This window comes from Crocuta crocuta, unplaced genomic scaffold (genome assembly GCF_008692635.1).
Source record: "Crocuta crocuta isolate KB4526 unplaced genomic scaffold, BGI_CrCroc_1.0 scaffold172, whole genome shotgun sequence".
Taxonomy (NCBI): Eukaryota; Metazoa; Chordata; class Mammalia; order Carnivora; family Hyaenidae; genus Crocuta; species Crocuta crocuta.
The window spans coordinates 4,356,218-4,376,123 of NW_027528872.1; the positions used below are offsets into that span (position 1 = coordinate 4,356,218).

Sequence of the window (19,906 nt, forward strand, 5' to 3'; positions counted from 1 at the left end):
AGACTGGATGACTTGAACAATAGGAATTTATTTTCTCAGGCATTCTGGAGGCAAGTCCAAGATCAAGGTGTTAGAGTTGGTTTCTTCTGAGACCTCTCTGCCCAGCTTGCAGATGGCTACCCTCTCACCATGACCTCACATGCTCTTTCCTCTGTTGGTACACATCCCTGGTGTATCCATGTGTCCTAATCATCCCTTATAAGGACATCTGTTAGAATAGACATACCCATAGGACTTCATTTAATCTTAATTACCTCTCTAATGGCCCTGTCCAAATACACATTCTGAGATACTGAGGGTTAGGACATTACCATGAATTTTGGGGGGATATACAATTCAGCCCATCATAGGTGCAAACTAGCTTTTGAGGGCTGGTTTGAAGGCCCTTCAGGGACTCTCTCACACAGACTTGATAAAGAACCGAACCCTACCTGAGCCAGCTAGCCCCTCGGCCACTGGCAGCTCAGAGGCATTGGCCATGACTGCTGAGAATTTGAGGGGTTCAGAAGGAAGGAGGCCTGGGAATGCCTCCTCCATGTGTGCTCTGCCCTCCAGCTCCTGTCCTCAGGTGGCAAGGAGGCTGGGCAGTATCTGAAGGGGCCCACTTCATTCTCACTGGCTGATATTGGACCCTTCATTTCATTCATGGCATAAGGACCTCTGGGCTTTGGGCTCCAAGCCCCAAGGCAGGTCAAGGAAGGAAAGTGGGCCTGGAAGGAAAGCAGGCCTCAGTGCTCCCCTCAGAGCCTCTTAGATGCATGGTAGGGTAAGAGCCCAGCAAGACTCCCTGGGAGTTCTAGGAAGGTTTCCTGGATGAGGTGACTTTGGAATGCAGTCTTGTGTGTTTCTTCTGAGGACAGGATGTCCAGATGACTGGGTCAGACAGGTCAGACATGAAATGGCCCATACCTCAGTTAGCTAACTTGACTGATCCTGGACATACAGATGGACATTGTAAATTGGGCTTCATCAGTGGATCACAGGGGAGGAGCCACCAAGCAGGAAGCCTTTGCTAATAATGGTTAGGGACTGGCCTTGACCTTGAGGTAGCTTCCAGTAGTTTTCCTAGTGATCAAGGCCATTTAGAGCTGACTGTTCTCAGAAGAGAGAGTAAAGGGGAGCAAGGATGTAGGCCATTGCTTCCCAGGATGGAGGCCAACTCTGTAGTGTCATGCTCTGAGCACTGCTGGGAGGCTTTCTGGAAATGTGATGTCGGTCTGCAGGCCCTCAGCTTGCAGGGCTGCTCAGCTCGATGTGTTCGTGCCGTGTTACATGGAAGCTGCTTTTTCTTTTGTTACAGTCGTGTGTGTTTGTCGTCTCCTTTCTGGCCAGCTCTCAAGGCCTGACAAGGTGCAGGCCTCAGTGTGGAAGCCTTTCCTGTGTATTGCTGTGAACTGATGCTGTGCAGTTGCTGGGTTGTGACTTTATTTTATTATTATTTAAGGGAATAATTAGACCTCATTTTTTAGTACAAATTTACAGAATAATTGAGCAGGTAGTCCACAGAGGTTTATATAATCCCCTCCAAGCCCCCACACAGACACATACATAGCTTCTCCTATTATTAACATCTTGCTTTAAAAATTTGTTGTATAGCATTGGAAAAATGCTGATCTTTACTGACCACCAGCTGATTTGTAGAGATTATAGGCAGCACAGAATAAGTACTGTTTCTAAAAGAGCTGTCTGCGGATCTAATGATCTTCACATCCTGAGCCAGAATCACATGGATACAGAGTATTTGGATATATATAATACAGAATGTCAGTTTCACATCCTCCCTCACAATGATTGAAATAATTTTGAGGCTTGTTTTTTTGTTAAAATTAATAAACCAAGTTCCATACATTATTATTAACCATAGCCTATTGTTTACATTAAGGTTCACTCTTTGTGATGTATAGTTCTGCGGATTTTAGTAAATGCCTAATGACATGTATCAACCATTACAGCTTCATGCAGAGTAATTTCACTGCCCTAACCCTCTACCTTTTTATCCTTCTCTCCTTATAATCCCTGAGAACTACTAATCATTTACTGTCTCCACAGTTGTGCCTTTTCCAAAATATCATATAGTCATACAGCATGTAGCGTTTTCAAACTGGCTTCTTTCACTTAACAATATGCATTTAAAGTTCTTCCATGTGTTTCCATGGTTCAAGAATTCCTTTTCTGTCACTAATATTCATTGTTATGGATGTGCCAGAGTTTATTTTTCCATTCATTTATTACAGGACATCTTGGTTGTTTCCAGTTTTTGGCAGTTATTAATAAAGTGCTATAAACATCCATGTGCAGGTTTTTGTGTGGATATGAGTCTTCAGCTCCTTTGGGTAAATACCGAGGAGTGCAGTTGCTAGATCATATGGTAAGCCTATGTTTAGCTTTGTAAGAAGTCACCAGGCTGTCTTTCAAAGTGGTTGTCCCATTTTGCATTCCCACCAACAATGATGCTGCTCAGCATTCTCACCAACATTTGATAGTTCTCAGGGTATTTTGGATTTTAGCCACCTTAATAGGTGTGTAGTGGTAGTACATTGTTGTCATAATTTGCAAATAAAGTCCACATTACCAGATTTATTAGTATACTTAAGGGTGTTATGATGCTATCTTCATTCTTCTATTACCAGTAATTCTTTCTACTCTTCCTTCACCACTGATTTTCAAAGTACCTTAGTGTACTTAAAAATCACTGGGGGGGCGCCTGAGTGGCTTAGTCGGTTAAGCGTCCGACTTTCACTTAGGTCATAATCTCACGGTTTGTGGGTTCGAGCCCCGCGTCGGGCTCTGTGCTCACTGCCAGCTCGGAGCCTGGAGCCTGTTTCAGAGTCTGTGTCTCCCTCTCTCTCTGACCCTCCCCTGCTCACGCTGTCTCTCTCTCCTAGAAATAAATAAAAATATTAAAAAAAAAAAAAATCACTGGGGGAACTTGTTAAAATATAAAGTCCCAGGACCTAAGCCCCCAAATTCTGTTCAGTGATGGTGGGATAGGATGTAAGACCATATTTTTATCTATGTGATTCTGGTGCAGGTGTTCCTCAGACAACCAGAAATAGAAACAGTGCTTACTCTATGCTGTAGGTAATAGGTAAATGCTGCTAATCAGCCAGTGGTTGATAAAGTTTAGAATTTTGCCAAGTTCTGGTCTGTGTATTGTTTTAGACCATAATTTAGCTGTAGGAACAGAAGGATTAGTTCATCCATATGTTTAAATTATACCGTAACACTGTTTCTTTTATTAAACTTCTCAGAGTAGGAAGTGTGAAATTATATTAACTATAAAAATTCTGAATCTGTTTTTACTTTGTTTCCTAAAGTATATAATCTTTTACCTTTGTTTTCTAAAGTGTTTCATCATAGAATGTACCTAAACAAAACCAAAACAAAAAAACCAACATAACTATTTTTTTCCTTATTTTTAAAACTAAATGGCATCAGCTTTTGTGCTTGGCTATAGAGTTTTGTTGGAAATATGAGGTAAGGTACACGAAGAGCCTTTTTCTATTAGGTAAAAGACATAACACGAATATACAATGTTAATATCTTTGAGGATTGTTTAGGTAATTTCTCAGGGGTTTATCTGGGAGTTGCTAGCATCAGAATGACTTGAGAAACATGTTAAAGCAAGGTGTTACCAATCAAAATCCTGGGGGATGTGGGCAGGAATCTGAATTTAACCAAGTTCTTCAGATAAATATTCAGCATAAAATGTGAGAACCACCAAGTGGCTTCCTGTTGTTTCCTGTACACTGATAAAAGGAGAAATTAAACAAATGGTCTTTTCTCCCCCCATGAAATCCTCCTTGAAACACATTTGAGACACAGTTAATCTAATGGATAGAATCATGTAGAGATTGATGGAACTTTATACAGCTCACATTCTCTTAGTTCTCCACAACATGGTAAAGGATCAGCTCTTTATGTTTCATAGTTAACACTAAATGTCATGTGAGTGTTCTTGTATACAAATATCAGAGAAGCAATTCTTGGACAATAAAAAGATCCTTAGCTCAGGAGCTTAATATAGTTCTAAATAACTTATTTTCAAAAAAAAGTATTCTTTCTTTAAAAAAAAATCTAAAAATGTTTTATTTATTTTTGAGAGAGAGAGAGAGACAGCATGAGCAGGGGAAGGTCAGAGAGAGAGAGAGAGAGAGAGAGATACAGAATCTGAAGACAGGCTCCAGGCTCTGAGCTAGCTATCAGCACAGAGCCCAATGCGGGGCTTGATCCCAGGAACCGTGAGATCATGATCTAAGCCAAAGTCAGACGCTTAACCAACTGAGCCACCCAGGTGCCCCTGTATTCTTTATTCTAAAGGAAGATGTTTGGGACTATGTCCCTCATACTAGTTTAGCAGAGAGGCGAAGTTTACATGCTTCTTTATAAAAAGATCATATGTTTATATATGGCTTCCAAAGCTGTGCCTTTTCATTACTCACTATTAAATGTGGCACAATATTTCCTCTCTAGTTAAGTTTCAGGAAATCATATACTGTAAATTTTCATTTGTAATGTTAAATAATTTCAAGTGGAGAGGGAGTATATTATACTACAAATAAAGTGCTTCTTAAATATGCTGTAGTAAGTGCTTTCCATTAATCACTAATTCTTACAACTCGGTGAAGAAGGTACTATTATCATCTCTTTCTGATGACAGAACTCAAGCATGGGGGGTTAAACAACTTGTCCATTGTTATTCTACTGTTTAATATTGGAGCTTAGATAAAATCCTAGGTATGCTGGGCAAAGAATAGATCTCAGTAGTAATTTAATAAACCAGTAGTAGCTTCTGCTTATCTCCTTGTAGAAAAAAATGATAGTGGATCATGTTGTCCTAACCTGTCATTTAAAAATTATAGAAATCTAGAGGTCAAAGATTTAGATAAATTGTGCTGATTCACCAAGACAGTACATAATGGTATAGCCAGGACCAGTACACAAGCTTGGTAAGTTCCAGTCTTGCATTCTCCCCACCCCCAACCATCATAAAAATGTGTAAATTTTCTTAAATTATTTTCTGTATTGTTGCTATTTTTATTTTTTTCTTATTAGTGCAACTGCCATTAGCTATTGATACCATAAATTTGTTTCTTCATAGCCTTTTGATAATTTATAGCATCAGAATATGTCCTACCAAACAATACTTAAACATTCAGTTTCATGGAAATTATTAACAAAATGATTTAGAGCAGTAGTTCTTAAACTCATCAAACTTAACAGTTCCTATTATAATAAATATTTTCCAAAATCCTTTCATGTGATTTCTGAAATGAAATTTACAAATGATATAACTACCTACAAACGGTTTCAAAGAAGTCAATATTTTTCACATATAAAAGAAATAAAAGTATATGTTATTAATTTTTAAATAAATTTTTAAATGTTTTTATTTATTTTTGAGAGAGAGAGTGAGAGACATGTGAGCAGGGAGGGGCAGAGAGAGAGGGAGACACAGAATCTGAAGCAGGCTTCAGGCTCTGATCTGTCAGCACAGAGCCCGACGTGGGGACCTGAGCTGAAGTCGGAGGCTTAACTGACTGAGCTATCCAGGTGCCCCATAAGTATACTTTTTATTTAAAGAGAATTTCAGAGGCACCTGGGTGGCTCAGTTGGTTAAGTGTCCAACTTCACCTCAGGTCATGATCTCATGGATGGTGGGTTTGAGTCCCAAGGCAGCGTCTGTGCTGACAGCTCAGAGCCTGGAGCCTGTTAAAGATTCTGTGTCTCCCTTTCTCTCTCTGTCCCTCCCCAGCTCCCACGTTGTCTCTTTCTCTCAAAAGTATATAAACATTAAAAAGTTTTAAAATACATATTAAAAAGAATTTCAAAGAAGCCAATATAATTTTTAATGTTTATCTTTTAGAGAGAGACTGCGCATGTGCAAGAGAGCAGGGAAAAGGTAGAGAGAGGGGGACAGAGGATCTGAAGCCGACTCTGTATTGACAGAAAAAGAGCCTCATGAACTCACAAACCACAAGATCATGACCTGTGCCAAAGTCGGATGCTTAACTGGCTGAACCATCCAGACACCCCTATAATTTTTTATACATAAAAGAAATAAAAGTATATTGAGTATAATATACAATATGTATTTAAAATATAAATATTTGGGAGAACTCCATGAGAATCTTGTCATTCTGCAGACTAACAGCATTGACATCAATCAACAAATTAAAAAAATCTATAATAGCATCAAAAATATGAAATACTTCGTGATATATCTGAAAAAACACATGAAAGATCTGTGTACTGAAAACTGCACAGTATTTTTGAGAGAAATTAAAGAATATAAAAAAAATTATACACCCTATCTATAGGTTGGGAGTGTTTACATTGTTACGATGTCTTTATTCCCCAGTGGGAAAACTTTTTTATAGAAATTGATAAGCAAATTAAGTAAGAAATTGATAAGCAAAAATGAACTAAGTTGGAGAGCTAACATTAATTGATTCGCAGACTTACTATAAAGGTACAATAGCAAGAGAGTATGTTATTAGTGGAAAGGCAGACAAATAGATCAATGGAACAGTATAGAGTCCAGAAATAGACCCACACATACATGGACAAATGATTTTTGACCAAGGTTCAAATCAATTCAGTGCATGGTCTGTTGTACGAATGGTACTGGAACAATGGGATGTTCACATGCCTCCATAAAAACAAAACAAAAACTTTATTTCTTGCACCATCTGGAAAAAATAACTCAAAATCGATCATACCCAAATTTAAAGCTTAAACTATAAAGCTGCTAGAAGAAAACATAGGGGAAAGTTTTGTGACTTTGGGTTAGGCAGAAATTTCCTAGATGTAACATGGAAGGAACACTTCATAAAACAAATTGAATTTCATCAAAATTTAAAACATCTGCTCTTTGAGATATTACTCATGAGATAATAAAAAGACAAGCCTTGGATTGGGAAAACATATTGGCAATAATTATATCTGAGAAAGGAATTGTATCCAGAACATACAGAGAACTCTTAAAGCTCACTAGGAAAATAGAACTCAATTTTAAAAGTAGGCAAAGATTGAAGCAGTTCACCAAAGAGATCTATGTCAAATAAACACAAAGAGATACTTGAGGTCAATAATTATTAGAGAAACACAAATTAAAATGACAGTGAGGTATTACTACATACTTATTAGAATGGGGAGGATGTGGAGGAATTGAAACACACAGCTTTGGTAAGAATGTCAGATGCCGCAGCCAATTTGGAACACAGTTTGTCAGCCTAAGTTAAATGTATACCTACTACACGAATCAGCCCTTCCTCTCCTAGATTATCCAAGAGAAAAAGAAAGCCTACATCCATACAAAAACTCATACATGAATTTTCATAGCAGCCATATATATATATATATGGGCCCAGACTGGAAACAACCCAGATATTTTATCAATGAAGGATTAATGGATAAACAAATAGTACTGTTGTACAATGGCGTGTCATTCAGGAATAAAAAGGAATGAATTGTTGATACATACAGCAATGGGAATGATCCTCAAAATAATTATGCTGAGTGAAAGAAAATAGACAACAAAAGAGTATGTTTTTTTGATTCCATTCAAAAAGCATTTTAGAAAATGCAAAGTAATGTATAGTGATAAAAAGTAGATCAGTGGTTGCTGGTGAGCAGGGATAGGAATTGGGTATGGAGAGGGAGAGATTACAAAGAGATAAAAGGAAACTTTTGCAGTTGATGAGTATATTCAGAATCTTGATTGTAGTTCTAGTTTTACAGGTGTCAGAATTTATCAAAATGTGTGTATTAAATATGTAAGTTTATTGTCACTTATACCTCAGTCAAATGGGGGAAGAAACCCCGGAGAGCATCTTTGACTTAACTTTTTATATACTCAGTCCATTGATAGTTTCTGTCTGTTCTTTATTACTATGTCTGTACATTCATATACTTTTCTTGGTTCTTCATGCCGTTTTTATACTACACATTTTTATTATGTCTTTTCAGATTTGATTGCAAATTCCCAAAATGCCCTTCTGCTTCTTGTCATTCTCCCTTCTTCCCACCTTAAAAGGTACACACTGCTTCTAGAGTTTTCTTACTAAAGCGTACCTATTCCTGTCCCTCTTCTGCTCAGAATTTCATTTCCTACAAAAGTACCGTTAACCTTGTCATGATCTACAGAACCATTCATGATCGCTGACTCCATTTTACTATTCCAGTATTACTTATCACTACTCTATTTCATAAAACTCCTTGTTCCAGACAAATTTAACAATCATCTTCATCTCATTACACAGATTGCTCTTTTCATCTACTTGTTCTTCTTCTACCTACAATGCCTTTTCTATTCCCCTCTTACTGTCCTGCCATGGGGGAAAGGTAAGGTAGAGATAATTAAAATTTTAAACCAACTATGATTTTTTAAAAAAATGTTTATTCATTTTTGAGAGAGAGAGAGACAAAGAGAGACAGAGTGTAAGCGGGGGAGGGGCAGAGAGAGGGAGACACAGAATCCCAAGCTGGCTTCAGGCTCCAGGCTCTGAGCTGTCAGCACAGAGCCTGATGCGAGGCTCGAACTCATGAACTGTGAGATCATGACCTGAGTCAAAGTCAGAGGCTTAACCTACTGTGCCACCCAGGCGCCCCAACTATAATTCTATTTTATTTGATACATCATTGAGCTAATGGGAAAAAATTAATCTCTTCTGTTAGTTACGTGCTATACAATAAGCGATTGTGCTCCATGTTATCTGTCATCCCATTGGCCCCTCCGGTTTCTGCCATTAGCTGCTTCTTGCCTTCACTTGCTTTTATCCAGATTAGATTCTAGGGCCATTCATTATCAAAATATGTGCTTTAAATCCTTCAGCCCTGTTTTCTTCTCTTGCTTCACTAGTGGTCTCTGTTTGGCTGAATGCAAGAATGGATACTTTATCACTCCTTTTACTTAAGCTCTCATTGGTGTTTGCTTTCTCTTTTCCTGACGCTTGCTTATCCCAGTGGAAATGACATGACAGTCTTAAGAATTCATCCTGTCTTCTAAGTCTTCTTTTATAGCACGTCCTCTTACAGCAGATCCCTGAAGCTTGAGGTTGAACTACCTCCGTTATCTGTGCTCTGTGTCCTAAACCATCTTATTTGTTATTTCAGCTTTAAATTCAATATGTATGACCAGCTTACAGATTTATACCAATTCCTGACCTTATTTCTGAGTCCCAAGCCTTTATATCCTGCCGTAAGAGTAGTGTTTCTAAAAGTAAAAACTGGAGAGCTGGCATTAATGTTTAGGAGACAGTATAAATAAGAAATTGAAACTAGAAGCAGTGTGGTCTTTCTTGGGAGGCAAAGGCAGGGAGACATGAATAGGAATATCTCAGAGAACCAATGCAAAAATTACTAGATAGAACCAAGAACTGGGAAGTAAGGAATTGAGGGAGTTTGCTTCCAGTTTTACTTCTCTTAGGCTTGTAGCAGTAGCTGCTTCTTTATCTCATCCTTCTTCTTCTTTTTTTTTTTTTTTTTTTTTTTTTGGCAAAACCTTTTCTAGTTCTAGCAACTCAGTGGAAATAATTAAAGATTCAGACCTAGTTCCAAAATCTTAAGAGACAAACTAATTGACTAATTAATGTATGGTCTGAGGAACTGAACTGGACAGAGATCCAAAAGAGGAAAGGGTTCATTCCCTAAGAAAACTTGGGGAGGGGGAAGAAAATGGTTGATGTTTCCAGGTGGGAGACCATGAATTTGTTTTGGTTTAAATCTCCTGAGTGATGTGATTTTTCTTCAGCAATACAGAGGCATACAAGTAGGGTGGTATTATTGATGTATTTTGGGGAGAGTTGTTGGATTGGTTTGGCAGAAGGCTGATACTGCAAAGAAATTAAAGTACTGATATATTTTAAAGTTCAAATGATCAATCACAGGTTCATGCTGAGTAGTAAAAACAAATGATTGGAAGGCGAGTATGTGATAAGCACGTCGTTGTTGTGTATGTACCCTAGTGGGGAATAATAGAGAGCAAGGAGATGCAGTATCTCTGAGTTGAACTTCTGTCATGGAATATGCGAACACTAGGAACCTGGGAAGGTAGGAAGTTGTAGTGTGGTGTATCTCTGGAAGTAAGAGCATGACTTCACTGTGCTTAATACAAAAAAATATTTTGTTATGCTAACAGTCCTAAACTTTCCCTAGCCATTAATTACATAAATCAACCACTAGAATAGGAATTTTTTTTAAGTCAGTAATAAGCACATTGTTGTTGTGTTGAAATTCATTTTAGATTTTGATTAGTTGCCTCAGAGAGACCATAGTTAGAATTAGGCTCCATTGGTAAGCAGTGATTTCATTCTATTCCCACTGTTACCGAAGCTGCAGCCTTATTTTAATATAGTAGTTTCTTATCTAACCTTCCCTCTAAGTTGCACCAGAATATTTTTTCAGTACATTGACGTTTGTTGCCAAACTTATTTCCTTTACAGTTTGAGCCTATCCTAAATGTAGAAGGTCAGAAGATTCAGATTGCAGCCTGTTACATTTAGGTCTGTCCGTATTCACTTGCAGTCGGAGAAGGATCCATGTATTTGTCAAGCTGCCTGAAACCTATTCCCAGGAGCTATTAGGGTTACGACAGGCACAGGACCCCGTGTATAGGTATAGATTAGTGGTGAGCCAGAGCAAGTTGTGATATTTAGGAATTTTGTACAGTGGTGAAACACAGCTGTTACTAAAAATTAAAGCCTATCAATTTTTAGTCAATTATATTGAAAACAAAGGTAATAAATACCTAAAACTATTATAATTGTTTTACTATATTTTACTTTAATCTATGCTCTTGAGGTTATTTCTGTCTAGTGTCCTATGTGGTATAAATATGACCTAATAGGCTACTCTGCATCTCTTTTCACCTGCATTCATTTGTTTGTGTCTTGTTTGTAGCTTGAAACCAGCTGTGGTAGGAGTATTTACATCATGGACTCTGGCAAACAGTATAAATCAAGACCTTTCCTCCTGAGGAGTCAGTTGTTCAACTTTATCAGCACACTGTGGGGTATACAGTAGCCCTCCCTTATCCCCCAGAGAATGCCTGAAACTATAAATAGTGCTGAACCCTATATATACTAGGTTTTTCCTATACATATATATGTACCTATGATAAAGTTTAATTTGTAAATTAGGCACAGTAAGAGATTTACAAAAATAATAAAATAAAGCAATTATAAAAATACCATAAAAGATATGTGAATTTGGTTTGTCTTGCTCTCCAAATATCTTCTTGTACTATATTCCTCCTCCTTCTTGTGATAATGTGAGATGACAAATGCCTATGTGATGAGAAGAAGTGAGGTGAATTATGTAGTCATTGTGGCATCGGGAGAAGGAGAATCATCTGCTTCCAGACCATGGTTTACCGCAGATAACTGAGCCAGAAAGCAAAGCTGTGGCTAAGGTGCGGGGACTATCTCTAGAGATTGCTGTTTTCCCTCTCTTCCTTCTTATTCCTGGAGTTCAAACTCTTCCTGACCCCTGCCAGTATACCTAATTTCCCCTCACCCTTCTCAGTCATATAAATTAGAGCTTTAGAAGTTGTCACTGCTGCAGAAAGAATAATATATGAAACAGGATGACATAATTTATATATAGATCATATTACCAGAGTTCCAGTCACTCTTAACGTTTGACATTTTGAGTTTGCCAGAATTGTTTATATTTGGTAGAATATTAGTTTCAGTATGAATCAGAAAAGTAAATGTTCATTAACTATATTTTTACTGTTACTTACATTCTTTTTTAAGGTTACAGCTATTATGTATATTTTCAGTAGAACACAACTTCATTTTTTTATGATGGAAATTTTATAATAGGAAAATAGTATCTATTTGCCTTTCACAAATTTATAGAATCAACTCTTCTAATGAAAAGATTTACTAACAGTTAGGAATGCTTTTTGTTTCAAGAAACAGAAAAATGAGGGGCGCCTGGGTGGCTTAGTCGGTTGAGCGTCCGACTTTCGCTTAGGTCATGATCTCGCGGTTCGTGGGTTCGAGCCCCGCGTCAGGCTCTGTGCTGACTGCCAGCTCAGAGCCTGGAGCCTGTTTCAGTCAGTGACTCCCTCTCTCTCTGACCCTCCCCTGCTCACGCTGTCTCTCTCTCTCTCTCTCTCTCTCTCCTAGAAATAAATAAAACATTAAAAAAAAAAAAAAACAGAAAAATGATTGCTGTTGAGTTTAGCAGCTAACTGGTACTAAGCAGAAATCTCTGAGATTCTCTTGGCCTTTCTTTTAAGGTCAAATGATGGCCACTACAGAGCCAGTCTTGATGCCTGCATTCGGAGCAGGAGGAAGAAACAGAATACTGGCAATAGAGCTGTATTTACACATGCTCTAGCTACACCTAGATGCTAGAAGTCTAGGCACTGAATATATACTTTAGCTGATGATAATATACTTTATATTAAAGGCAGACAAGTGAGCAGGGATTGGAGATAGGCATTAAATCTACCTACCATGGGCCTCTACATAGCACACAATAGCATATTCACTCATATATCTAAGCTAATCCATGGAGATAAATTTAAAAGGTACAAATGTAACTAATGTATATGATATAGTTCCCCAAAGAAATTCATTAAACTTTGTTCAGTTTCTGTTAGGAAGTAATGGAAAACATGTTTTTTATTTGCTGAAAGATATTTTTGTTTAGAAACTAGGCTAGTAATTTCATACAAATTATTGTGGTAGCTAATATTATCCTTATTTTGTGTTAAAAATTTTTTTTATTTTAGAGAGAGAGAGAGCACGTGTGTAAGAGCAGAAAGAAAGAGACAGAGAATCCTAAGTAGTCCCCACACTCAGCATGGAGCCTGATGTGGGGTTTGATGTTATGACCCTTAGATTATGACCTGAGCCAAAGCTGGACACTCAGTAGACTGAGCCACCCAAGCTCTCCTTTTGTCCCCATTTTTATAAACTGAGAAACTAAAACAGATGTTAACTAATTTGCTCCAAATCACAGAGCGTAGTAAATAGTCAGGCCAAGTTTAGAACCTGGTCTTTTCTCTCCACAAAACTGCAGAAAATGTTTATAGATCGAAATGAATTCTAATTTTATGGAAAGAATGATCTTTCATAGGGAGGAAACAAACTTAAGTCCGTACATGCAGAAGGTGGTATTATGTGTCGTCCCTTTAATGGAGGTGCTGGAGACTTCTAGGTCTTCTAATAGCCAACATATTAGATACTAACATTAAATGGGTGCTAACTATATGCATTTTGCTTTATACTGATCTATTAGTTCTCCTAACAACCCTTATGAGCTAGGTACTACTGGATTGTTTAGATGAAGAAACTGAAACAGGCAGGCTAGGTTACGCACCAGTGGCAGACCTAGAATTGAACCCAGGTACTCTTACCCTTGAGACTGCACTGTTCACCTCTCATAATAATTGATTTGTGTAAGAAAGAATGAAAAGAATTTTTCAAGGTGAGTCTTATATGGTTCTAATTGATCTTGGAAGAACTTCCACTTGTTTAGCTAAATAGGAAGTTGAATAAAATATGGTCTGAAATTTCACCAGTAAAACAAACAACACATCATTTTGGAAGGCAATGCATAGGGACTTTAAGAATCCCCAAATCAGAGATCTTTTAAACAAAACTGATAACTTGTTAATAACCCCTTTTTCAGCTCATGATAACTGGTTACATCTTCATTATCTTAAGAACTACCATGGAATATTGATCCAGAAATCGAAATCAGAATGCAGCAAATGCATATGTGAAAATAATCCCACACAGATGGAAATTATACAGCTCAGAGCTTCATGATGAGTCATAGCTCTTGGAAGACTATTCCATTCTTCCCGAGTCTGTCAACAGAGGGATGTAAAAAGTGATGTTTTCATGTTCCGCTTTAACATCTGTTGCATGGTAGCCTGATTATATTCCTATCTAAGGAAACATCTATAAATATTGGCAGAGATCTCCTTTTTACTTTTGTTTCCAAGCTATTTATCTCTGTATTTATTCTATTTGCTATGCAGTATCTCTGCATGATCTGGGTGGTCTGTGGGTGAGCTCAGTATTTTCCTAATATAACTTCTTAGGATTCTATATCTAACACCATGAGCAGTTCTGCAGCTAGGTCAAAGTGGTATGGGTTTCAAACCCAGAGTCTGTCACTACTGCTGAGATGGGTGGTTTTCTTCTCTTTTGCTTTCCCACGTATTCACATACTACTAGCTCTTTCACAACAGCAGGATTTTAAATGAGTGTTGTTTCACCAATCTATTTTAGACCTGTCATTTTTCACAAAACCTGTGGGAGAATGAAAAGTCACAAAAAGATTGGAATGTGGTTTAGTGTTGACTTTTTTTTTAATTGTAGAGAAGACAATAAATTTAAAAGTTGGCTGTAGAGATACCAACACAACTAGGTTGAAGTTTCAGCAAAGTTAAGTTATTAAGAGGTAACAAATTCTATGTACTGCATGCTTAGCTTGATATCAGACTGCATATTTTAATGGTGTAAAAAAAAAGTTTGGGAAATTAAAAGCTAAAACTAAAAAAGCAGACTTAGATATTTGGGCTAATCAAACATAGCCCTGTATACACATAGCAACAGATTGTTTTATTATTTGTTTGTGTAATTGGTATCATCTGTGATTTAGAGTCTTGGAATAATAGAGTCCTTTGGGAGGGACTATGGAGTTTCTTACTGGAATTGAGTTGGCAGTGTTCACACACTGGTCTGTTCTCTGGTTTAGAATCCTCTCTTTGCTGCTTTTCTTCCTTAGGTGGGTCTCTTTCCTGGACACTGCGTGGAGTTAATCAATCAGAAAGTCCCCCAGTCAGTGACCAACTCAGTGCCAAAACCAGGTGAGTACACTTTTTCATTATGGTGGTTATTTTATCAGCTGCTTAAAAAAAACAGATTTTCTCTTTTAGTTAAACACATAGCTTGTTTTGCTGTTCTTTCCATTTATTGACATGATATGTATTCTTCATTTTATGTGGTTTTGATTTTTAAAATATTCTTATTTCTCTATTGAGCATTTCACAAAGGTGCATCAACATTTTAGATAATTTCAAAGAACTACTTGCTCCATTAAGCTTTGTCATTATTTGTTTTTATAATTATATAGTAGTGATATAACTTATTAATGAACATAGTGATAAAAGAAAAATAACAGGTTTAAAGAACTCACAAATGATATGATTAGCTGGAAACTAATAAATGAAGGGAATGTATATTTTATCAATGACTGTTAACATCAAAACTATTTTAAGCAGCATTTCTTGCTACTTACATAGTATATTTACAGTGCTATAAAATATGTGGACTATTTTATGAATAAAGCAGTGTTCCAGGGGGTGAAACTCAAGAAAATGGACATTTTTTTTTTTAACAAATAGTTTATTGTCAAATTAGTTTCCACAGAACACCCAGTGCTCATCCCCACGAGTGCCCTCCTCTGTGCCCATCCCCCCTCCCCCCTACATCCATCAGTTCTCAGTTTTTGTCAGCATTCAAGACTCTCTCATGGTTTGCCTCTCTCCCTTTCCCCCACCATTTCCCCCCTTCTTCTCCCCCTTGGTCCTCTGTTAAGTTCCTCCTAATCCTCCTATACATGCAAACATATGAAATTTTTGTTTTTATTGGGGTGATTTATCCTGTAGATTCTACAGGATACTTAGCTTGGAAGTTTTTAATGTTATGTAAAAATTTTGAAGGAAGACAAAAGCAAAGACTGAAAGATTTTGGAGGGAAGAGGAAGTAATCATATTTATTTCTCCTACTTGTATTATATTCCCTTTGCCTTTCTTTGCCCTTCTCCCTACTCAGCCTCCAATAAAAGCAAAAGAAAACTTTGCTGAGCCTCAGAATTTATTTGTAATATTTTCCTTAAAGTATTTTCTAGGGTTAGGACCTCTGTATAAAAATGGGGCGGGTGGAGCTTATTTAGTGTTTTCCCACCTCTGCCCCCCAAACATACATCAAATCATATTTGCTTGCAGTATTTAGGTAAAGGTATTATGCTTTTGAAGCTTATTTCTTCACAGAAGAGTAAGAATTCTCATAGGAATTTTAAATTTTTAGGCAAACTACTTTTACTGTTTAGTAGAGAAAAATACTTCAAAACCGTGTTCTCTACAGTTCTACTTGAGACAGGATTCTCAGTCTCTTTACAGGACGCTTTATCCTCTGTTAAATCCCCCTTCTTTACATAAACTTCTTAAAAAACTTTCTCAGTGGGTACTTGCTTAGTAGATGTTCATTAGTAGTTGTGATGACTGTAGGTGTTTTTTTTGTTAAACATAGCATCATTAACTTAAAAGATAATCCCATACCCTTTAGCAGACAGATGCCCCAGCCCATCCCTCTTCTCCAGCCCTAAGCAGCTACTAGTCTGCTTTCTGTCGCTATAAATGTCCCCATTCTAGACATTTCATAATCATACAATGTGGTCTTTTGTAATTAGCTTCTTTGACTTAGCTCAGTGTTTTCAAGGTTCATTCATGTATCAGAATTTCATTCTTTTAATAGCTAAAATAATATTCCATTGTCTGGATACTCTATATTATATCCACTCATTTTGAGTTGTTTCCATTTTTGACTGTTATGTGTAATGCAGTTATGAACATCAATGTATAAGTTTTTGTGTGGATATATATTTTCATCTCTCAAGTATATATCTAGGAGTAAAACTGCTGGGTCATATGGTAGCTCTATGCTTAACTTTTTGAAGAACTGCCAGACTACTTTACAAAGTAGCTACAGCATTTACAGTACCCTCTGGCAGTGTGTATGAAAGTTCCCGTTGTTCCATATCCGTGTTATTGTCTTTTTGATTATTGCCATCTTAGTTATGAAGTGGTGTCTCTTTGGGAGTTTGATTTGCATTTTCCTGATGATTAATAATGTTGAGTATCTTTTTATGTGCTTATTAGACATTTGTGTGTTTTTGGAGAAATATCTGTTCAGATCCTTTGCCCATTTTTTTAATTGGTTGTCATTTGATTATTGAGTTGTAAGTATTCTTTATATATTCTAGATATGAGTCCTTTATCAGATAATATGATTTGCATATATTTTCTCACATTCTATTGGTTGTCTTTTTTTTTTTTTAATGTTTTATTTATTTCTAGGAGAGAGAGAGAGACAGCGTGAGCAGGGGAGGGTCAGAGAGAGAGGGAGTCACTGACTGAAACAGGCTCCAGGCTCTGAGCTGGCAGTCAGCACAGAGCCCGACGCGGGGCTCGAACCCACGAACCGCGAGATCATGACCTAAGTGAAAGTCGGACGATTAACCGACTAAGCCACCCAGGCGCCCCCTGTTGGTTGTCTTTGCTTGTCTTTATTCTGTCCATTGAAGTATAAAAGTTTTTAATTTTTTTAGGTTTTTTATTTATTTTTGAGAGTCAGAGAGAGACAGCGCGAGCAGAGGAGGGTCAGAAAGAGAGGGAGATACAGAATCTGAAGACAGGCTCCAGGTTCTGAGCTAGCAGTCAGCACAGAGCCCGATGCAGGGCTTGAACCCACAAACCATGAGATCATGACCTGAGCCGACTGAGCCACCCAGGCACCCCAAAAGTTTTTAATTTTGATGAAACTCCGTGTATCTTTTTCTTTTGTTCTTTATGCTTTTGGTATCTTATCTAGGAAGATTTTGCCTAACCCAAGGTCAAGATTTACTCATATATTTTCTTCTAAGAAGTTTATGGTTTTAGGTCTTAGATTTTAGTTAATTTTGAGTTAATTTTTGTGTCTGGTATAAGGTCCAATTCCATTGGACATCCAGGTGTCTCAGCACTATTGATCGAAAAAAAGATTATTCCTTCCCCATTGAGTTGTCTTGACTCCCTTGAGAAAATTAATTGACCTTAGACATATAAGTTTATTTTTAGACTTTCAGTTCTGTTCAACTGATCTATATGTCTGTTCTTTGTTTTTTTAAGTTTGAGAGAAAGAGAGAGCGTGAGCAGGGGAAGGCAGAGAAAGGGAGAGAGAGAGTCCCAAACAGGCTCCATGCTGTCAGCGTGGACCCTGATGCAAGACTTGAACTCATGAACCATGAAATCATGACTTGAGCTGAAATCAAGAGTCAGACATTTAACCAGGCACCCCTATATGTCTGTTCTTAATGTCAGTACCACCCTGGCTTGATGTTTTGTGATAAATTTTGCTCTTACTTTATTCTTTCTCAGAATTGACTTGGCTCTTCTGGGTTCCTTGCAATTTTGTATAAATTTAAGAATCAACTTGTCAGTTTCTACAAAGAAGTCAAATGGATTTTGATAGGGATTGTATTAAATTCGTATGTCAATTTGGAATGTATTACCCTCTTACCAGTATTTGTTAAGTTTTTCAATTCATGAACATGGGATGTTTTTCCATTTATTTACAGCTTCTTTAATTTTGTTCAATGTTTTGTAGTTTTCAGAGTGTAACTTTTCATTTGTTTTATTAAATTTATTTTTGTTATTTTTGATGCTATTGTAAATGGAATTATTTTCTTGATTTCATCTTCTTTACAAATGCGTGGAAATACAATTAATTTTGTATATTAATCGTGTATCCTGAAATTGTTTGAACTGTTTATTCTAATAGTTTTTCTTTAGTGGATTCCTTTGGATAGTCTATGTACAAGATCAAGTCATCTGTGAATAGAGATATTTTTACTTCTTCCTTTGCAATCTTGATGCAAAAGAAGTTTTATTTCTTTTTCTTGCCCAATTTCCCCAGCAAGACTGTCTAATACAGTATTGAATAGAATGTTGGAGAATGGCCATCCTTGTCTTATTTATGATCTTAGGAGAAAACATCCATTCATGACCACTAAGTAAGATGTTACCTGTGGGGTTTTCACAGATGCCCTTTATCAGATTGGGAAAGTACCCTTCAGTTCTTAATCTGTTGAATGATTTTATCATGAAAGGATGTTGGCTTTTGTCAAATACAATTTATCAATCTGTTAAGATGATCATGGTTTTTTTGTATCACTATTTTGAAGTTACTAAATTCAACATCAAAAATTTATTGTTTCTTATGCATTATCTTTATATGCATTTCTTCTGTATAAACTTAACTTAGTAGGTATTAAGTATCATCTTTGATATTTTGCCTCAGAGATATACTGCAAACTGAGTTTTAAAAGATTTGCTTAATATTGGTACTCAGTTATATCAATTAAATACTTTCTCATGTTTTGAATGAGAAAGTGACATTTCTAATAGTGATAACCTCCAGAAGCTTTTAAAACTTGAGAAAGTTAATCAGTTATTGATAGTTCTGGAAAATTAGTTTCTATTAATAGACCCGTATGACATCGTTAATTCTAAATTAGTGATGACAGATAATGACAGCATACCTTTAAAAGCAAATATTTTATCTTTTGTGAGGAGCGTTGCAGGGTTGGCATAAAGAAATGTGGATTCTTAATATATTTTGAAAAGGATGATGTGACTTCTATCAGCCTCAGGCTTATTTCACACTTTAAAACTGTCTTTGCCTACAGTATAAACAACTTGAATGTTCTATTTATTTTTAACATTGCCATCTGTTACTGTTAGATGCCAGATCTGAAAGATGCAGCCATAGTTTGAGACTGAAATTTAAAGCTCCCTATATTATTACACAACAAGGACAATAGGAAAAATTTTCGCATTGGAGCTCCTCTTAATGTGCTCAATATGTTCAATTATTTGTGTATGTAAAAATAAAATCATTGAGTCACCATGTCCTGATCAAGAAAATAAGTATCCATGTTGCCTTAAGGAAGAAAAGGTGTGGCGGGGGAGGGAGTTGGTGGGAGAGGGAGACAGAAAAAGAAAGAAATGAGGAAGAAAGATAGAAGCTTGTCCATAAGAAATTGGCAGTTCAGTCATCACAGTTATGGTTTGATGGAAGAAGGTGAGGTTGAAGTGGGGGGAGAAGAAGGGAAA

General features: G+C 36.9%; 1 protein-coding gene across 4 annotated transcripts in view; it reads left to right on the forward strand.

Annotated features, from left to right (window-relative positions):
* Nucleotides 1–19,906, forward strand: part of ARHGAP32 (Rho GTPase activating protein 32) — a 300,153-nt gene that overhangs the window by 211,102 nt on the left and 69,145 nt on the right. For all 4 annotated transcript variants that reach the window (XM_077756545.1, XM_077756541.1, XM_077756542.1 and 1 more), the window contains one exon: nt 14,758–14,839. In XM_077756545.1, the coding sequence (XP_077612671.1) occupies nt 14,758–14,839 (82 nt within the window). The remainder of the gene's footprint in view (nt 1–14,757; nt 14,840–19,906) is intronic.